The sequence below is a fragment of the Lethenteron reissneri genome, chromosome 23 (assembly GCF_015708825.2).
Source record: "Lethenteron reissneri isolate LAM-NWPU_2019-01 chromosome 23, ASM1570882v1, whole genome shotgun sequence".
Taxonomy (NCBI): Eukaryota; Metazoa; Chordata; class Hyperoartia; order Petromyzontiformes; family Petromyzontidae; genus Lethenteron; species Lethenteron reissneri.
In genome coordinates, this window is record NC_083801.1 from 19,842,126 (window position 1) to 19,862,379 (window position 20,254).

General features: G+C 42.4%; 1 protein-coding gene across 3 annotated transcripts in view; it reads left to right on the plus strand.

The window, feature by feature from the left end:
- The window catches only part of LOC133346168 (R3H domain-containing protein 2-like), a 56,429-nt gene that overhangs the window by 23,712 nt on the left and 12,463 nt on the right, over window positions 1-20,254 (plus strand). For all 3 annotated transcript variants that reach the window (XM_061557633.1, XM_061557632.1, XM_061557631.1), the window contains exons 14-20: window positions 266-375; window positions 4,135-4,494; window positions 6,037-6,190; window positions 10,163-10,221; window positions 13,887-13,960; window positions 18,622-18,692; window positions 19,350-19,713. In XM_061557633.1, the coding sequence (XP_061413617.1) occupies window positions 266-375; window positions 4,135-4,494; window positions 6,037-6,190; window positions 10,163-10,221; window positions 13,887-13,960; window positions 18,622-18,692; window positions 19,350-19,713 (1,192 nt within the window). The remainder of the gene's footprint in view (window positions 1-265; window positions 376-4,134; window positions 4,495-6,036; window positions 6,191-10,162; window positions 10,222-13,886; window positions 13,961-18,621; window positions 18,693-19,349; window positions 19,714-20,254) is intronic.

Sequence of the window (20,254 nt, forward strand, 5' to 3'; positions counted from 1 at the left end):
AGTGGCGGTATGCAGGATTTAAATAATCCCATTAGTTGACAGAGCATCTTTATTTTTGTCGACATAATTTCCCCTGGCTGTTCACCTTCCAGCTGTGAAGGCATTTACATCTTTGAATAAAAGGAAAGAGTCAACCAAAATTATCATTACCATCATTGTCTTCAGTGGCATATCATAAAAGGGGGATGATGTATGCATAATCGTAAAAAAATCCTCGCTATGTTGTGATTTAATAAAAAATGTATTATGTTTATTTAAATTACAGCTGCAGCGCAGATGAATGTTGCCGAGGCGGCCGCGCATTTTGGTGAAAGTCGGTGCTCCACGTTGGTCAACTGCCAGTCCCCGATGCCCCGGGGACCTGCACTTCCACAGGTGCGGTTGTGGTGGAGACTGTGTTGGCAGATTGGCATGCAGTGTAAAATCGGATCTTGCTCTATAATTAAACCATAACGACCTTAACCTATCTGCATCGTGAGTATATAAGCATAATTTCCCAACTTGCTAACCCATTGCCTCAATGCAAATGCTACAGTATGTAATTTCCCTTAAAAGCTAAGCGTGAAAATGACCATGCCTGTCGTCAACACTACCTCTTCAGTTTTTTTTATGAGTACTCACTGTCATGTGACCGTAAATTACTCTTTGCAGTTAATTATACACAGTTGCCTCCCTCCACTTGAATAAAGACTTTATAATTATAATTCACATGGTGTAAATGTGATCAGTTTAATACATACAATGTGTGCCAGCTAATTGATATTCCCAACTGTCTGAGCTAAAGTTAAGATGCCAACAATGCCCAGGTATTCTTAAGTAGGGTCGTAACGATTCAATTCCCTCGTGATTCAATGCATCTAATCATTCATGTGTGGCGATTCAATACTTGAATCAGAGGTTTTGCATTATAGTCAATGATTGTGAATTTGTAGATTTTTTAAATGATGCTGTTAATATTCTATGGGTCTTTCGGTAAAGCCACGTAGATAGAAAACAAATAAAAAAATATCACGACGTTTCGATCGCAACACAAGCAATCGTATTCAGGTGATTGCTTGTGTTGTGATCGAAATGTCGTGATATTTTTATTATTTTTCTATCTACATTGCTTCACCGAAAAACCCATAGAATATGTATTCCTGCAGTCACGAAAGCTTTAAGTCAAGATACTGTTAATGTAAATGAATGATGCAAAATTGACCAATTCCTGCTTGGATTTGGTGGCAATAAAATGCTATGAACGAATACAAATTCTCACTGCACTTCGGCCTTCAGAATTCTCTTGACATAGAGGTCTGTTTTTTTGTAATTTCTCATTCAAATCTTGTAGTTCTCAATTGTTTGTCTTTTTTACGGTTTTGTGCACTGCCACGCATTTTAGACCGTCTTTCTCAAATTGTATTTTATTTTGCACTTCCGTTTCGACAGTTTTTTTTCTTTTATTCACATTTATATGTTGGCCCATTTTATCTTGCTCTGTCACATTTCACCTCTCCCAATTATGTGTCATTCATAAATTACCATAATAATACCATATCATTTGCATATTATTTGCGTGAATGAATGATTTTATCTTTGGCAAGCTGTTTGGTTTGGGATGAAGAATTGATTGTCACGCATGCATGAATGCATAGTTACAGCCCTAATTTTTAGACTATGTTTGTAAATAAATATTGTGCAATACATTGCTACAGAAGTGTATGCATGTTGAAGTTCTTTCTCACCGTACGTAGCCAACCGTGGTGCATTGTTGGGTATCTTGTCAATGACCGTTGCCCAGACAGAGTAGAGCAGACATTAAGAATGTGACTAACATTAAAGTATGTATAAAGGACACGTTTTAGTTGAAATAATTTCATATGTAAATTTAATCATGTCTGTAAATGTGTATGGATAGTGTATGTAATAAAAACATAGACATTGTCAAAGGGACAGCTTAAAAGTGTATGGCAGCATTATAAGGTGCTTGCTTGGAGTTAGACTGAGAGGCAGACAGAGAATACGAATATGTTAGATACATCATTTTGACTTAAGTTAGTTTGGGCAGGACACATTGCTGTATGAGATGGTGGCTGGTGGTTGAGATTCATGACGAAGTGGCAGCCGGAGGAGGGCACCTGACCACGAGTCCGTCCAAACGTGGAGATGGAGCAATGAAATCTGCTGGTGTGCATGAGCTATATGGATTGTCCCATCGTGAGATTGTGAGTGATGGCAACGGCTTGGGGAGGCTTTCGGCAAAAGATAGATTGTGGCTGATTATGGTGCATATCAATTGCACATTTGTTATTTGTTGAGCTAGGTGAACAACTGCAATGAAAAACATTCTAAAAGCTCGTCAAAATGTGTGTCCTATTCCGCTGGTCCCACAGCCTCTGTGCAATTACGTGTCTCTTTGAGCGCCTATATGTGTGCGCGTGCATGCTCCATACTGTGTGCCCCTTGGCTCACTAGTGGGTGCGTCACAGCCCATGTGTGGATGTGCGTCACGGTGAGCCCGGGGGGCTGGGGGTTTGTGCAGTCGCCATGTGATCTCATTTGACAGTTATCAGTGAGAATTACTGTTCATAAATAATGTATTTTCCCTGCCCTGCTCTCATCCTATACCTTCTCTTTGTTAATTCCCTCTTTCTTCCTGGCCCTATCTTAATTCCCCCTTTCTCTCGGTTTAGTATTCCCTCTAATTTTTCCCATCTCAATCCTTCTGTTTACATACTTTCCACCCACTGCGTCATGTCTCTCTTTCCATGTGACCGAATACATTTCCCAACCTCTTCATTCTCCCTTCTTTGTCTCTCTCACAGTTGTCCTCGCTTAATTGAATTTCGAGTATACCACGCTTCCCATTCTCCATCTCACTGTCTCTCTCATTTTGGCTTTTCCCCATCAGCTCATTTTTTTTTTATTACCTGCCCATTTCCTGTCTTATGATCTCTACCTTATCCTCCTCCCTTTCGTCTGCCCCCCCCTCTTCTCTGCTATTATCCCCTCTTTGATTATCATCTCTGCTTGCCCCTGAGAGCACTGCACTGGAGCATAATTGGAAACCATTAAATATACGTTGCTGCATTATTGCAATGCTGCATTTATTGCCTAACGGTATTCCAATCTTACATTATTGCAACTTCATATTTTTTTAAACTGTTATCACAAAACTATTTAGTGCCATTGCAATTCTGTGCAGCATTGTTATGGTATATTTTTACATCACGATTACAACGCTACCCTTTGCAGTAATTTTCCTTATTAAAATGTTGCGCTGTTACATTAGCATTATTTCGAAGCTGTTTTGTAAATATACACCATTGCTATTATAACTTGACTCTGAAGATGCTTCATTCCATTCGTCACACAATTCTGACTGCAGTTGTTATGATGTTACACTCCATGCTTTGCCTTATTTATATATTGCATATCTGTGAATCTTTACTCATTAGTACATTGTTTCCTTATTGAAACCATTGTAAAGACATTATGTTTCTGCCTGTGCTAACAGTGTTGATATTTTTTTCCAATCGCACATTGTGGTGTTGATATGCAAAGTTAAAAGCAGAGGCGGTTGTAAATGTTTTTTCAGACTATAAATGCTCACATTGTGGGTATGCATGTTAATGTGTATTATGCATGTATATGTGAATGTGTCTGATAAATGGGTTATATATGTTGTATTTAGAATATCGTCGAATTTGCATTTATTACCAATTTAAAATGTGTACTTTCTTTTGATTTATCCAGTATAAATAAATAGTGTGTTATTGGTATGACATACACATAACCACACGAGTTGTAGATGGACTCCATGGTGAATCATAACATTTATATAAGGTGTGCTGTGTGTAATTTAATGTGTACTAGCTGTGAATAAATCAGAATTTGAATTAATGTTCAGATTAATCTGCCTTTTTGGCCAATCTCTGTTGTGTACGGTGCTATTGTCGTATGCAGCTAATTGGATGATTGCATGACCCACACAGCTTTTTATTGTCTTTTCTTTAAGCCGAATTTAACGTCGAGAATGCAAAACCTTCGGCTTGGTCAAAACAAGCGTGTAAATGAATGAACCTGGATGGTCTTCCGTCCCATGACAGTGTGTAAGAGAATGCGCATGCATGCCCGTGATGCGTGCCTTTTCAGGATGGGGGCCAGATGGTTCACATGCGCGGGGGGGATCCCAGGTTTTCAGGACAGACCCAGGCCAGTGCAGGTGTGTGCTACCCTGCCGGCCCACCTTCTCAACAGGCTCTCCTCAACCACTGGGCCTTGCAGAGGTCGCCCTTCCTGCCTGCCGGGGGCGTGCCGTCGCCCGGCCACACCGAGCTCCCGTGCGGCCAGAGTCCACAGCACGGCCCTCCGTCGTGGGGGCGTAACAACAACAACAACCACAACCACCAGGCTCCTGGGGCCCCTAGGAGCACGCAGATGCATGGGGGGCATGCGGGCCATGGCAACCGTGGCCATACATCTAGTGGCAACCGAGCTCTCCAACAACAGCAGGTACATTTATTAAGCTCTATGCTGATGTTGCAAACATAAAAATCAGTACCATTGGTACCTCATTTGCCAGTAAAAAATGTGATAATTGGTTTTTTACCCTTTTATCTGGCAACAAAACTGACACCTTTTTTTACGAGGAGTCATGTTTGCATAGACCACAATACCTGCAGTCATAATGCAACAAAAAACACAACTCTGATCAAGGACAGTGCATACATTATCAGAGTTGTGTATTTTTGTTTGCATTATGACTGCAGGTATTGTGGTCTATGCAAACATGACTCCTCGTAAAAAAGGTGTCAGTTTTGTTGCCAGATTAAAGGGTAAAAAAACAATTATAAAAATCAGCATCGCCGTTACAATGCAAACGTGCATCATGATACAGTGCCTGTCTTAATATTGCAGACAGAGCACAAGGGCCAATGCCCCAGGTCTTTATTAAAGCAACACAAGTATTTAAATTTAGAACAAGATAGACAGGTACTCTAATGTATCATAAAACAACATCATCTTCATCAGGATGATCTGTACCACATAGCTGAAGACCAGCATGTGTTGCAATTTACCTGAAGAAACCTGGTGTTTGCTCAGTGGGCTCCCATTAGAACATCCACCTGTACCTACGATGCTTACGATTTGAGATATAATGCAGTCGGGCTACGTGACTTTGTGACTGCTGCAGGAATTTGTGTGGATTTGTCCCAACGGTGCTCCCTTGTAACTCCAGAGCATACTTCTTCTGCACTTCCTTCCCAGGAATTGCTGAAATCCCAGGAGGAAATTCTAGAATCGTGGGGGGAATGGAGGGTTGTACACTGCTAATCCGCAGATACAGACCTTAAATACCACTTCGTGGAGATGAGGGCTCAGTCCAGGTTCTTCTCTAATTGAAGATTTTTTTTAGGAGGGAGTTGTAAGGGATTTGTGGGACAGTGAGAGACAGGCAAAGGTATCCCCGCATGTGTATTGAGAATCTTAGATGTGTAAAGACTTATCTTCCCTAATGCATCTGCCATTCTCAATGAATGAACCACGTACACCCAATGAATATATTTTTATAATTAACATGTTTGATCTGTCCCTGTGATAGATTACATCTGTCCACAGGTGTTTGTAAAATATCGTTAATTTTGTGCACTTAAATTATTCATATTGTCACGGTGTATTATGCTTTGACAATTTGTGTAAGAAAAAAAATGTACGCCTTTGGTGTGTGAAATTTGCTTCGCTAATTTGGTTTAGTGATCTAATTTTTTTCGTCAATAAGAACTCTAACATGCTCGTACATATGCGAGAATGATCTGTTCTGATTGTGCTCTTAATATTGAAAATTGTGATCTTAAACCTCATGCAGTTACCTGGCAGGACCCTCCTAAAATGAATCGTGCAACTCTTGGGGGATTTTTTGGGGTAAACAAGCATAATAAATATAATCGTATCTTTTGCAAAAGAGACTTATATTAGCCAGCTCAAGACTAGTTGAAGGTAAGTTATTGATTCATGGGTGTTAAGCTGATCATATCTCCATGTATATTTTAACAGAGCCAGTCATTCAGGGATGTGGATGGTACCCAGGGCTTGCGTGAGCAACAGTACATGGGGCTCCAACACACTCCTACAAGCAGCTCCAGCGCCACCATGCCCCATCAGCATCACAACCAACAGTGGAGAGGCCCCCAGCCAAACCCATACCAAGGTGAGACCTGCTGTGTTTATATATTGTCTCATAACCCATAATGCACAGAATTTCATTTCGACACAGCAGCCATCCTATTCAGTCATGTGGTTGACTCTTGTTCTGAATGAAACATCCACTACGCTTTATCCCATAATGTAAGTAGCATCTTATTTGCCAAATATATCCCAATATGTGCAGCTTGCATACATGAATGGTTTATGTTAATGCTGTGTTTTCATGTACGTGAGAATGCATATGGATCTTACTTACCCTTGTAAACGTGTTGTACATGCACCTGATTCCATTTGCCATCTGATTGAACAAATACCTGGTTCAATGCTTTTGACCTAATTAGTGGCTGATCTTTCCATTTATGCTACTTACAGATAAACTAGTCATCAGCAAGCTCATCATTGAGCTAGTTGGCTCAGGATTGTAGGATCAGATCTGACTAAAATATAAACTTACACCCCTTTTTCAATCCACCGCTGGATGAAGGCCTTTCCAAGCTGTGTCAGTCGTGGGGGTGATTTGAACATACCTCGCCATGCTGTTAGTGCAGATTAGTGAAGTGGGCTTGCTCAGGACCAATTCAGATTTCATTTGCCACTGCTGCCCAGATGTGTTTTTATATGCGAGTCTACATGTTTGGTCAGTGGCCATATTATGAGTTTTTAAATTAATATACTATTGTCCAGTTTTCCTTTGTAAATGAGACAGCGAGCATCAAAGCGCTCCTAGCTGCGTAAATAGCAATGAACTCATGGTGCTGGAAGCCAAACGTTTGTATCAAACGAATATGGGATGAATGGAATGGCTGGCTCTCACTGACGCAGGGAACTTTGGCACAAATGGTGCTGGTGAATGCTTCATTGCCACCGCCTTGGGGTTAAATCTCACGATTCGTGTTCTCTACATCCAGTGAGAATGGCGAAGAGGAGAGAGTGTAAGGATATTAATGATTGTTGGAAAATAAAATTTAATTAGCTTTTGCTATGAAGTTATTGTTGAAGAACGGGATATTAAAAATACACACACAGTTGGATTTATCACTTTATTTTCAGTTCATTCCCGTGTGACATCATTGCTCATAAGGGAAAAAAGCCTCCATTAAAAGCCTTACATTAGTCATTGTGACTGTTTTCATTATCATAGTCTAGCAGTATTTTGATATAATTTGTATCGAGTTAAATTCATTGTGGTTTAATGTTTTCAATTTTGACATGAAGCAAGTTCACAAAATATGCTGGGGCTAGGTTTCTGTTTAATATACATCCTTACCTAGGGTTATCTGTATTGGTTTATATCAGTTCATCTTAGTGATTTATTTATGCTGCTGAGTTCATTCGAGGCTAAATGCATACCTTTTTGTGACAAAGCAAAGCAGCTGCTGTAACATCAGACATTTTTAAGTCAACCCTTGTACATTTTTCTTGTCAATCTCAGACATTTAATCACAATACACCATATATAAAAAATTCACCTGTGCTGAAGTTAATTCCAGATTTTTCTTCTTAAACTACTAATCACCAACATCTTCTTTTCACATATACACATACCCCGTCACAATTACTAACCCTAATTCAGCGCCCCGTTACATTCGCCCATTTTGATGACCATAGCCTCCCTCGTCTTTGTTTGGACCCTTGGTTAAAACAATCCTTTATAATAGAAAGCATTGCTATGCAAGGTGAGCAAGGAACAATTCCACCCTCAGACTTAGTTCCCTTCCTGCGTATGGAAATACGTTCAGGAGCTAAATACCAGCGTCCTGACACACAGGAGGGAACCTTCAGTATTGGATCTTCACCAATACGCAGAAAATGCTCACCCCGCCCTCTGCCGTGCTTGCTCCGCAGACTCTAAACAATACAGAGTTGAATTGGCTTGCTGAAAAGCCTGGCTAAACCCACCAGCAACCTGGCCATCGTGTGAGTCGCAGCCTCGATGAGGTGACGGTAGAAGTGAGGTGCAACCAGCAAAATTCAGCGGGGGCCCCGGATTTGGTGAGATCGGCCAGGGGCACGTGTGACGAGGCGATGCGGAGCCCGGCAAGTGGCCTACGAGGATGGCAGAGACGCAATCGGCGGAAGATGCGGTTAAGCAATTGTTGGCCTCTTAAGGCAGACAACGTGGCTGGCAGGCAGACTGTGTGGGGTGTGTGGGATAGCTGATTGAATGGAACCTTTGCCTGGTGTGACCTATATGCACTATTCACAATTTTTGTTGTTGTAAATATATTATTAAAGGCTACATATTAAAAATGAATACACAAAAAGTACTACATTTTTTATTGCATGATATCCTTGTTAAGTATGCCATAATTGCCAGCCCCCTCTAGATAAATGCTGTGATACAGAAGCAATGGTTTACGTAATATTTCTGTGTACGTGCGTATTTATGTGTGTACATACAGTTGAATGGCAAATTGTGCGCATTGAAATATCACATTTCTATATGTTAAATAAACCTGCCTGCTTAATGCAGCAGTCAGGAAGCTGTCAAGCTTCACAAAGCGCAGTCACAGAAGGATGGTGAATTAGGGGGCAGTGGGGGTAATGTATGCAAGTTTTCCCTGTGTATGTCACAGCGAGTGTGTGCTTTAGCTGCACTCGAGTGTGCGTGTGTGTGCATGTGTCTAGTAGGGAGCGGTAGTGTGGCGGTTAGCACGACCGCGGTACGATCCCGGAAACCCGAGTTCGATTCCCGCTCATGGCCACCAACACCAGTGACGATTATCTGAACCGCTCCTGGGCATCCCCTCGGTGGACCCCACCTCAAATGAGTACCTAGTGCGGTGTGTAAACATCGCCACTCGGGAGACAAAGGTGGTCGGGCGTGGTGCTGACCACCCACCCCCTCGTGTACCGTGCCAGCCTTCAACAAACGTGCTCGCTAACAGTACTTGCCCCAACAGTCTTAAGGCTATACGGGGGATCTTTGTCTTTGTTTTGTGTCTCCATCGAAGCAGGTGGCAGCAGGGTGTCAGTACATGACATTATTATAGTATTCCAACTGCACGATTGGAATTGGCATTCAGCATAAGCTTCCCCTTCATCGACTAAGCCTAAAACACAGCAGTGGAGAAACAATGCCTTCTAACCATGGTATAATTCTTTCTAACCATATCCTTGTGTTTATTACTGGCCATAATAAATGGTCACGAATGGCAATACTTCATGAATATCAGATAATGATATTGGTGAAAATGGTATTGATGTGTATTTGGATTACTAGGATACGCTTTGTAACATGGGCTGTAGTAAGTTGAACCGTGTACCCTGATATGCAAAATATCAGAGCCTTTATTTACAGCCTTTTCGATGGAAGTTATAACTCGTTTGCCTGGGTATCTGCGTGCTGTTTTGTCCATGCTTTGTGACTGAAAAGGACCGCCATTCATGAGAGTACATGTTTCAAATCTGGATATAGATTGGTTTTGTTCTCAAGCTTGCGTAGGCATTGCTCTGTCTATCTGACAAAGATGTGTATTTATGCAAGTGTGTGCGTGTTTATTTTGTTCATATTGTAAAGGTGTGCTGTACATTGTTCATATGCTCGTGCGTGTGCCACATGCCTTTGTGTAAAGTATGTATGGGGAACTTCTTTCGCACCGTACTTCACCAACCTTGATTATAATCGGAGGTGTGCAGGTACATTTGTGTGTGAAAGCCTACGTGCATGCGAGTGCCTTTGTACACGCGTGCGTCTGCACGTCCTCATGCGTCTGCGCGATTGCACATGTTCTCCCAAGGGAGGTGATGCTATTTTTAGCTCGCCGCATCGCGAGCCGAGAATCGGTCACATTTCCCGTGTGGCTCACATGCACACTTGCACACAATAAATCCTAACGCGCTGCTTCCTAGGCACAATTATCATTCTGGGTGTTTTTTTTGGTTGCTGTATGAAAAAGGGCCGTGTAATGTATCAGGGAATGGTCTGGAAGTGTGTGTGTTTTAATGCTAGTGTGCGCGTGTATTGTTTCTGCAGCCATGTGCAACACAGCGGTGCCCTTAGGATCCATGGGAGCGCAGTGCTCGCACAAGCAGGTGATTGCACGCTTCATTCACAAACGGGACCCCCCTCATGCCAGGTGTATTTTACATGTTGCATTGCACGTTATTTGCTCTGTGGACGAGAACACATGCAAGACCTCCCTCAGCAGCGTCGTGGGATACAAGTCTTTCCACTGTCTGAGCTATCACTGGTGCTACAAGCCGTGCATGATTTATAGCTTGCAGTGTAAGACATTTACCAATGCATGACAGCGGTTCTTGCACCAATCACACATGGATTATGCATCACCATGAAAAGCTGTCATTTTCCGTCTACTGCTGGCTGATTGTATTTAATGCTTCGTCACTTAACAATTGGAGCTTCCTATATCCACATTAAGCTCATCACACAGCTGCTTTGTTTGCCCAGCAGTGTATATATATATACACTGACTTAATTTGTGGTGGAATGAAATGTAGGCATCTCCTATTTCTCCAAGCCCTCCTCAATACGAAATAGTAAAATTCTTGCATGTGGAGCCTTGTATACAGTGGTGAGCGTTGACTTGCCGTTATACATCGTTTAGGTCACTTTTAACTCTGTACTGATCACTATGGCTGTATTGTACATAGTGGAATGCATGTATGTATCGTCTGCAAATGCATCTGTGCCCTTTAGACTGATAATGATTATAATTTTCCATCTAAGCAGGTTTGTGTGTGCGCGCGCCCCCCCTACCTCGATTACAGTCGCACTCTCGTTCCCAACTGCATACTTATGAACCTGCGTTTCAATGTGAATATGAAACTGCTTAACACCATGGATGAATTCACCCTTTCCCTAAGGTTTTGCTTAAAATGTTGCAATAATTGTGACTTGCTGTAAAAATGCTGCTTTTGAATACCGTCATACATAATTGTTTAATCCTCCCCCTGAATATGCCTTTACATATAAATGGATTAGTTGCAGTGATGTGAACACAGAAGTGAGCTTTCCAGACCCGAATGTCACAGAATCACACACTGCACTGTCAGGAATAATACATATAAATCACCCGCTTCCTCTTTTCACATCACCGTGTCGGATAGTAATATTTTATTGATTTTTTATTTTATTTCCAGGGTGCGCTGCTGAGACGTGTTTCTTGTGGAGAATGTGTAGCTGGTTGTCTTGACACAAGCTTGGCTAATATTGTTGAGTCACAACTGCGTCACATGAAATGTGTGTTCGCCAGGCTCTGCATGGCTTTGTTTCAGTGACTAAGCCTCTTGAAATAGTTTGGGTCACTGTGCTTTTGTATAGGCTGATACAGCGGGAACAATAATCACAGTTTTAAGGCATCATATCTCCTCACAACATAACAAACTGTTCTGATTCTTGTGTCTCTTAGCTTGGTTCCAATAGATGCCCTGTATATATATCTTGCCCCGTGCAGACACACCGCTTGAAATCTCTCATGACTGTTATTACAATAATGCTGGCCTGCTAATACATTCGCTTGCCCGGCGGTGTAAAAATCGCTATTGATATTTCCACCCGTCACTATTATAAATGCAAGCATGCTTATTTAATCAGTTGTGTGTATTAAAAGCTGTTTATATAACGTGTAAATGCATCTACAACAATCATAATGACCTATACAGATGCACACTTAAATACAAATTAAAATTATGTAACTTGTAAACTTCTTTCTAAAATGTATTTTTAAGTGCTTATATGCAAATAACACTTTGCACAAATACTGTATAAAACAGCGTTGAATTAAAACTAATTATGTATATTAGTTTTAAACAAATTGGTTCTGTTGACCAAGTTAATATTTGAGTGTGTACGCTCTATGATGGTGCTAACAGACCCCAGCTGTAATATTCTCACATATGCACAGGTGTTTACACGTACAGACGTTTGTGTATTTGTGTGGTGTGCGTGCACATAGCCATTTGGTCCCTCCTGACTCACATTGCATGGTGGTTGAAGATAATTAGACGATAATTAGTCATCAGGGGCTACATCTCCTTTTGCAACAATAAAGTTGTCATTTCGATTGCACCAGTGCATGTACCATCCAAATTACAGCCCATATCGACTCTGCAACAGAGTCCAATTGTGACTCCATCAGACTTCTTTGCATCCATGGGCTCCTCATTCTACTCACCCTGATGTCTTGTCAGCACGAGTTCATGGCAGCCATAATGGTAGCCTCCATTACTTCAGAGTGGGGCCCGTCTTGAGGGAAGAGTGGAAAATGCAACATGGGAGCACCACGGTGGCAAGATGTTAACCCTTTCCCATTCCAATCGGAAGGGAAATCGTTACGTCTTGAGGTCAGAAGATGTACCGAGGCTCCCACAAGGCCATGTGGGAGGGAGTATGGCACAGTTTGGCACGAGCTATCGTTGAGTGCGGTTGTGTTGCTACAGTTCTTTGCAGTGAGTACAATGTCTTTTAAAAACAGCGGCGCTATGTTTCTCTCAAAATAAAATTATGGCTAACTGCTTGCGCGTTCCGAGATTCAGCACTACAACTTGCAGACATCTCGGAGCGGGTAATAACTACCTCGCCTGGTATACAGGAGGTCATGGGTTCGATGCCGACCCTGACACTGATATATTTGCAGTTTGTATGTTCTCCCTGTGGTCGCATGGATTTTTCTGGGGGTGCTCCGGTTTTTCTCTCCACATTTAGAAAACAGTCGTTTAGAGTATTTGGCTGCTTTACATTTCCACGTAATAAGCCACTATCTAATAAGCTGTCATTGGTGGCCAGGTCACTTCTGAAAAAGAGCTATATAGCTCAGTGGACCTTATCTTTAAAATAAAACTGGTTTAATAGTTTAGTTTAATAGTTTGGATTATTTGAAAGTCTGTGTCGGTCAATGATCGAATTACGGATGTATTGCGGCCAAAAGAGAAAGTAGATGCCCTCATGCTGGTAATCAGGGTGTATAGTATTCAGAGGAGAAGGATCAGGCTATGTGAGAGAGATGAAGTAATAGGTAGATATGGAAATCGAAAAGGATGTAGAGATTTGAAGAGAGACAACAAAAATGGACGGTGATGGTGGTGGTTTAACCATTACTGGTGGGCATGCTATTTGTCCATAGTGCCGTGACAGGGAATGGTGGGAAGGGATATAGAAGGGGCTAGATTCGGCAAAGGTCACTGGGTTCACGAGTTTGTGGAGGCAACACATGTTTTATAGAATCCCCTGTAACTCATTGCACATTGATTTGCTGCCAGGTATGACCAGGGTTTATTTTCACCCACAGTGGATACTTTGAATGTGTATCACTGTTGAATCCTCGCCTTTGTGTTGCACACGTACGTGTGTTTGTGTTGTGCATGCAAATATTATTGTGTTTGTGTGTCCATTTGTGCCTATTTGCTCATTTGTAAGTTTACCCAATTATTTCCTCTGTGTATTAGCATTGGTGAGTACATAATGACAGTGGTATTCATGCAGAATGTGCCAGGTGTGTTCAGTGCCGCATGGCTTATTAATTGCTACATTACCAATGGGGGAAGGTATTATGCATAATTGACTTCAAATCCATTATTAAAACATCTTTTAACTTGCATACATCAAAAGTACCAAACATTCATGGTACCTGTTACCTTTTAAGAGCGAATACTTTTTTCTGTAACCTAAAAGCATTTGTCTCTCTGCCCCCAACCGCCCCTCGCTCACCTCTTGTCAATGTCACGAACGTTCTCCACAGTTTGCCTCATCGGTGGCCCAGGCCTGGCAGCCAGATGTCCAGACGGCACACGGATCATCGTCCACTGGGCAGAGGTATGAGAAAGTTTCCTATGGCATAACGCAAAGCGATGCTCATCAGTGCACACGGGCACGTAACGTGCTCTGCAGCCTAGGCATGGTTCTCCATATTAATGAATGCATTGATGTCCTTTATATATAATCGGTTAATCACCCTTTTGAGATTATAAATCGCGTTTTGAAGGCGGACCATATAGCACGTCATACTCGGGTGGGTAATTCTGTCGTGGTCTTATGGTTAACACACTGGACTTGGAATCCAGAGATTGCAGGTCCACTCTATGGGTGCAGCAGTGAACAAAAAAAGCTAGTTTCTTAAAATTCTCCCAACCTCTGTCACCGAGCTGTGGTGTTCATGGGAATACAGTATTATATGGTAAAGTGTGGGTTTTCCAAACTCTTTCAAGACGCCTGGCCAGGGTGGAAGGGTACGTCAAATACCCTCGGGGGGGAGCGGGGGGGACTCTGTCGATCTCCCTCGAGTGGAGGTCCTCCTGCCAGCAGTGTTGTGAGAAAACAGTCGCTTGGCCGCACCTTTTAACACCTTATACGTGGGCAGGCGACGAGCATAACACACGTGTTTGGGTCCGGCATGCCCTAAAATGTGGCACAACACATAGAATTGTGATTTTAGCCTGCCAAACATTTTGCATAGGAGAGGAAGGACATGAACGCCTATAAAGCACATCTCTTTTGAAGCATGTTGCCCTTGCGTTGTCTTTGCCAGGTCCCTGCTGTACGCGTCAGGCATGCACGTGTGTGTGTGTTTAGGTCCCGTAAAATTGTGCCACTTGTATTGTTGGCCAATTGCTTTGTTTATGATGCGATGATAGATTTATCAAGCTGCCATATCTCCCTCTTGAGGGGAAAGTTGGGCAATAAATAACCAGAAGAGGACTCAAATAAACAATACGTTCACACATTGACAGGCAGGCATGGAGTTGCATTGTAAGGAACGGTATCATGAGGCCAGCAATCCTTAAATCACATAATCTGCATGTTTTGACTGTGTGGCTTGACCACGCATTAAGGTGCAGAACATTTTATATATCAAATGTTTAGATTAGAGCAATGCCTCAGGAAGCTGAGGGTGTTTAGTGTTTAAACGTATGTAAGTATGCACAACATAAAACATCAGTTCACTGTGATTGAAGTGACAGTTCGCATAGATTGAGATGTTTGTAAAAGCTCAATTGATGTGCTGCTCATAATGTAGGTGATGGAAGTATAGAAACAATTTAGAGTTATTGAGAAGTAGGGTCAGCTCATTATAAAAGCAAAGGGACACAGTTTAGTAACGTGTAGCCACACCTTGCAGCAAGGAGTAGCAGCAGCGTACAGCAGTTGAATTTATGGATCCAGTGAATCAGAATCAGAATATCTGATAAGTTCTAAAGCTCTTTTTACCATATGGCCAGTCGGGGCGGATGAGAATGTTACAGCAACAAACAATACAATAACGTGATCATCATGCAAAGTACAAGAAAGGTACTTATGACCCAAACACATACAAATTAAACGAAACCAGTAGCTTCCCTGATTAATACTGTTGGTATATTAACCATGTATTCGCCGTAAAAATGTGCCGTCGGCCTCACAGTGGACGTTAAAGATCCCGTGACTTTATTCGCAAGAGTAGGTCATTGTGTGGAGGCATCATGGCCCGACTTTTCCAAATTTGTAAAATTACCTGGAAATTACTCAATTGGATTGTTTATCTAGCAATCATTGCCCTCCAACGATAAAACCTTGGCAGGACCCTCCTGTAAAAGTCATGAGGCTCGGTGAGGCTTTCCTGGGAACAAGCGTAATATAATAATACGTAGAAGCAGCACACTGTTTGGCAACAAGAAGTCACCCCACTGTGGGTAATAAGCTGCCTGATTTCTGAGTGGTGCTACTCTAAAAATGATGTGTTTATGTAACTGATGCATGCACTTTTGCCACAGTTTGTGTTATTGTGGGTATTGCATGTGTGTGGGCATCTATGTAAAATATGGTGAGTCATGGTGCAATGATTGGTTTGCTGTACTATGAATCCATTGTCTCGAATTCGATTCCCGATCATGACCAGCATCAGTGATGAATATCTGAACTGATCCTAGGTCACCTCTAGGTAGACTCGGCCTGAAATGAATGCCAGGTACAGTGTGTAAACATCACCACTTGGGAGACAAAGGCAGCCGGGCATATTGCTAACCGCACTTCACCCAAAAGCCTATGTAGGTTATATAGGGGATCTTTATTTTTGTTTATAAATGTGCATGTTCATTATGTTTGTCATTTTATGATTGTCTGGCCAGACGTGCGGGTGTGTATATATTTCATTTCACATTGCGCATCCTGTGTGGGTGAGATGTCATTTGGTGTACCAATACTCTTGAATACATTATTACATGTTAAACTTCTTTAGGATAAAGATGATCATGCTTTGGATGCATGTTCATGCCATGTATATTTCTGAGAGGTATCATGCATGTGACATGCGTGTTAAATGTATACCACATGTTGGTTGCACATAGGCGAACTGTATGTCACATGCAAGTTGTGTGCATGCGTGTCGCGTTTTTGTAAATTGTGGGGAGCGGTAGTGTAGCAGTTAGCGCGCTGCAAAACAAACCTGGTCATGGCCAACACCAGTGACGATTATCTGAACTGGTCCTGGGCCTCCTCTAGGTCGACTCTGCCTCAAATTAGTACCTTGTGCGGTGTGTAAACATCGCCACGATGGAGACAAAAGCAGACAGGCGTGGTGTTTGGCCATCCCCACCCTCTTGTGTACCGTGCCAGCCTTCATAGTTGCTTGCTTTACAGCACTTGCCCCAACAGTCTATTAAGGCTATACGGTGGGGAGGGGGGTCTTTGTTTATTGTCCATCGCATGTGCATTGGCAGATGTGCTCCCGAGTACCCATGGCTTGAGTTAAGAGTGGTGCTCTTCTCTCCGCGCTGCAAGGGAACCAAGCTAATTTGTGTCACACACTGTCAGGCGACACTGACAAGTTGACAAACCAATATTTTAGGGAACGGATTATTTCTTTTTTTAGACCTTTATTATGTGGCTCAGTGATGCACTGGCATGTGTCATAAGTAGACAGCGCCTGCCGCATTATAAGCCAATAAAGCCGTGACAGCAGCACCTCGTGGCGACTGCTTGGGTGCAGAAGTACAGAGTGAAATCTGTTAAGAGCATTTGGTTTATTTTAATTAAACTTGCACTTTGTCTGGGGGTGCAGTGTGTGGCTCAGCGTGGCACTGTAAATACTTCTTTCCAAACGCATAGCACCACTCAGCATTGTATCCGGTCGCCGAGAATTGGATACACGGACAGACAAAGCCCCCCCCCCCCCCCCCCCCCCCGCCGTAGCAAGTGCTGTTTCCGAGCACCTATGAAGGCCGGCACGGCACACAACGGGGTGGGTGGCCAGCACCCCGCCCGGCCACCTTTGTCTCCCTAGTGGCGATATTTACACACCGCACCAGGTACTCATTTGAGACCGAGTCAACCAGACAGGCATGGTGCTACAGGCTTCCTTATTAGGGACTGTTATAGGAAAACAAGTTGTTTGCATTTGCCAAGTTTGCATCCCACACGAGGCAAGCTCTTGTATATTCCTGTAGAGCACGCATATATATATATTTAAGCATTTAGTATTCTTTCTCTGCACTGTAATAAAATGCTTACAGAGTGGTACTTTAGCTTGTATTGTATCTGGTCAACAGGCTGTATAACACTGGGGACAAGGCAACCAAGTACTCATGCAGTAGGCCCAATTTACAAACTGCCTTGTTTAATGTTCGGAAATAAGATTGAGGTTTTAAACTGAACCGGTTTGCGATGGGATAAAAAGTTGAAAAAAAAAACATTCCAATGCGTTTTACATTGGCTGCTCTTGTAGGAAAGGTATAAATGGAATGCTGTGCAAGAATTGGTTCTGATTAGTCGTGAGAGGCCAAACAAAGCACTTCTGTGCTACAATTACAGGAACTGACAACTTGTATTTTAGCACATTAACTTTCTAAACTAAACATTTCAGACATGGCATTACGGGCTAGGTGTTGCAGACGGAGAATTTCCGAGCTTGGATGGTGGACATGGAATTCTAGACCCGGCACGCTAATAGTTACATAGCTACCTTGCCCTGCATTAAACAAGACAGAGATGTCTGCTCTGCTTGCGTTTAATGTTATCAATGTAGCCTTGGAAAAAAAGTAGATTCCCCCAAAATGATCACGCAGGCCTGTTAAATCATTGCCTGCTATTAGCGCTCTGGGGGTGGTTGTAAATGTATTGCCACTTTTAATGAGGCTTGTCTGACAATGGAATATTGTAACATCATTCTTAAATTTTAACTAACCCAAGCCATTGTTCGATATGCATTAGGTTAGTTCATCTCGCACCCCATCTCACAGCCTTATTAGATAAATTTGCCTTATTTAATTTACAATATGACTTGTATTCTTTTCATTTAGTTCATGTCTAACATGATTACAAGTGCTGAGGAAAGAGCAGTATGACTGAGATACGTTTAGTGTCAGCCTTGAGTATGGCGAGACCTTTTGGTTCTGTCCCCCCTACTGCCCCGTCTTCCAGCGAGCCCAAGTCTCCTGTTCCTCGTCTGCCTCTGTCACTTATCTGTCGGTGTTTCTGTGTGTTTTGCTTATTTCTTTCCCAAGCATGCCCATGAATCTGAGGACGCCTGATCTCAGGGAGGGGACCAACGGTCCAGGGACTCAGCACCACTACGGTAGGATCACCCACTTGTGATGTTAAATCGCATCAGTCGCCGTGTCACTTCACTCTCGGCTGCCACACAGTCATTGCTTTTATGCCATTACATTGTCATCGTTAGGGGCACGTTAACAATATGCCCATCATTTTAGTAATCGAGACTGTCAAATTCATGATGGGGAAAATGTGGAAAAAAAATTGAAATTGTTGGTTGTGATATCATTGTGCTCACATGGGGACAGGTGTCTTATATTGTTAGTGACTTTGCCCATATAACATTTTTCTTCGCACGTGTCTATGCACAATCTGAGCCATGGAATTTGTTTTAATGTACTGAAGCAATAAGATACAATAAAATATGATGTATACAATTAACATCAATATGTTTTATGCTACAGTCTGGTTGCACCATCTATCTATATTCATGTTAGCATTATTTAAATTATATTTGTAGGGCATGTTTTCAAACGTTTAATTTATTGCTCACCTTGCCTGGTGAAAAGTGCAACTCTTTAAAAATGTCCTTTAATATACGCAGACTTTTTTCCCAGATAAGGTTTTCCTGACGACATACGTTGAAATTGTGCTGTTGTTGTTGTCAATGTTAAATGTTTATGCATCACGTATAACCACAGCAGTACTTACGAAATCTTGCTCCATTCACTTGTGTTAGGTTTGACTGGCCCTGTCCGGAACTCGGCGCACTGCAAAGCAGAACTCCCAGAATGTGCCCAGGGGGCAGATACAGTATCGTCATTGGCCCCCAGGACACATGGACCACTACTCCACACAGAGTGTGCAGGGCCAATACCCAATGCACCCAGGCCCTGGGCCACCAGGGAATTATTCATCCCAAAACGCCCGTGGCCACTATTCGACTCAGGGGCCCCTTGGTCACGTTGGGCATTATCCCAGCCAAGGGGGGAGGGTGGCAGGTCCCGGTGGGCATGGCCTGCAGCACGTGATGCCCAATGGAACGTCTCTGATGCCACCTTCCCACCACGAGGGCGTCAGCTTCCACGCGCACACTCTATCAGGTACAGCACGAATGTGTGCGCACGCACGCACGCAGGTGAACACGCGCATGCACAAATGCACAGGCGAGGTCATACAGCCAACAAGTCCATGAATACACAGTTTAAAAAATATAATGCCGATGCAATTTAAAATTAATATGACCACATTGAAAATTAGAAACAATTACTGTGAGGCAGCATGCTTCAACAATTTGTTCGAAAAAAACGTGATGGCGTTTTGTCCCTGTAAACAGTATACATGTGCAGATAAAATGATTTGAGTGCTTTTACAAATAGAAATTTCATCAGAATTGTGTACTTATATCAAAACATGATAAATGTGTACCTATGACAGATGGCTGAAAAGCATAATTGACAGCAAACACATTACAGCAAGGGAAATGTACACACAAAGCAACATAATTGAATTCCTCGAAGAAACAGAAAAGGGGATCCATAGATTTTGAAAATTGTAGCATCGAAGACTTCACATTCAATATTGAAAAAAGCAAATGGGTTTTGGCCGAACATTTCACAACTGGATACTATGACCAATAATGAA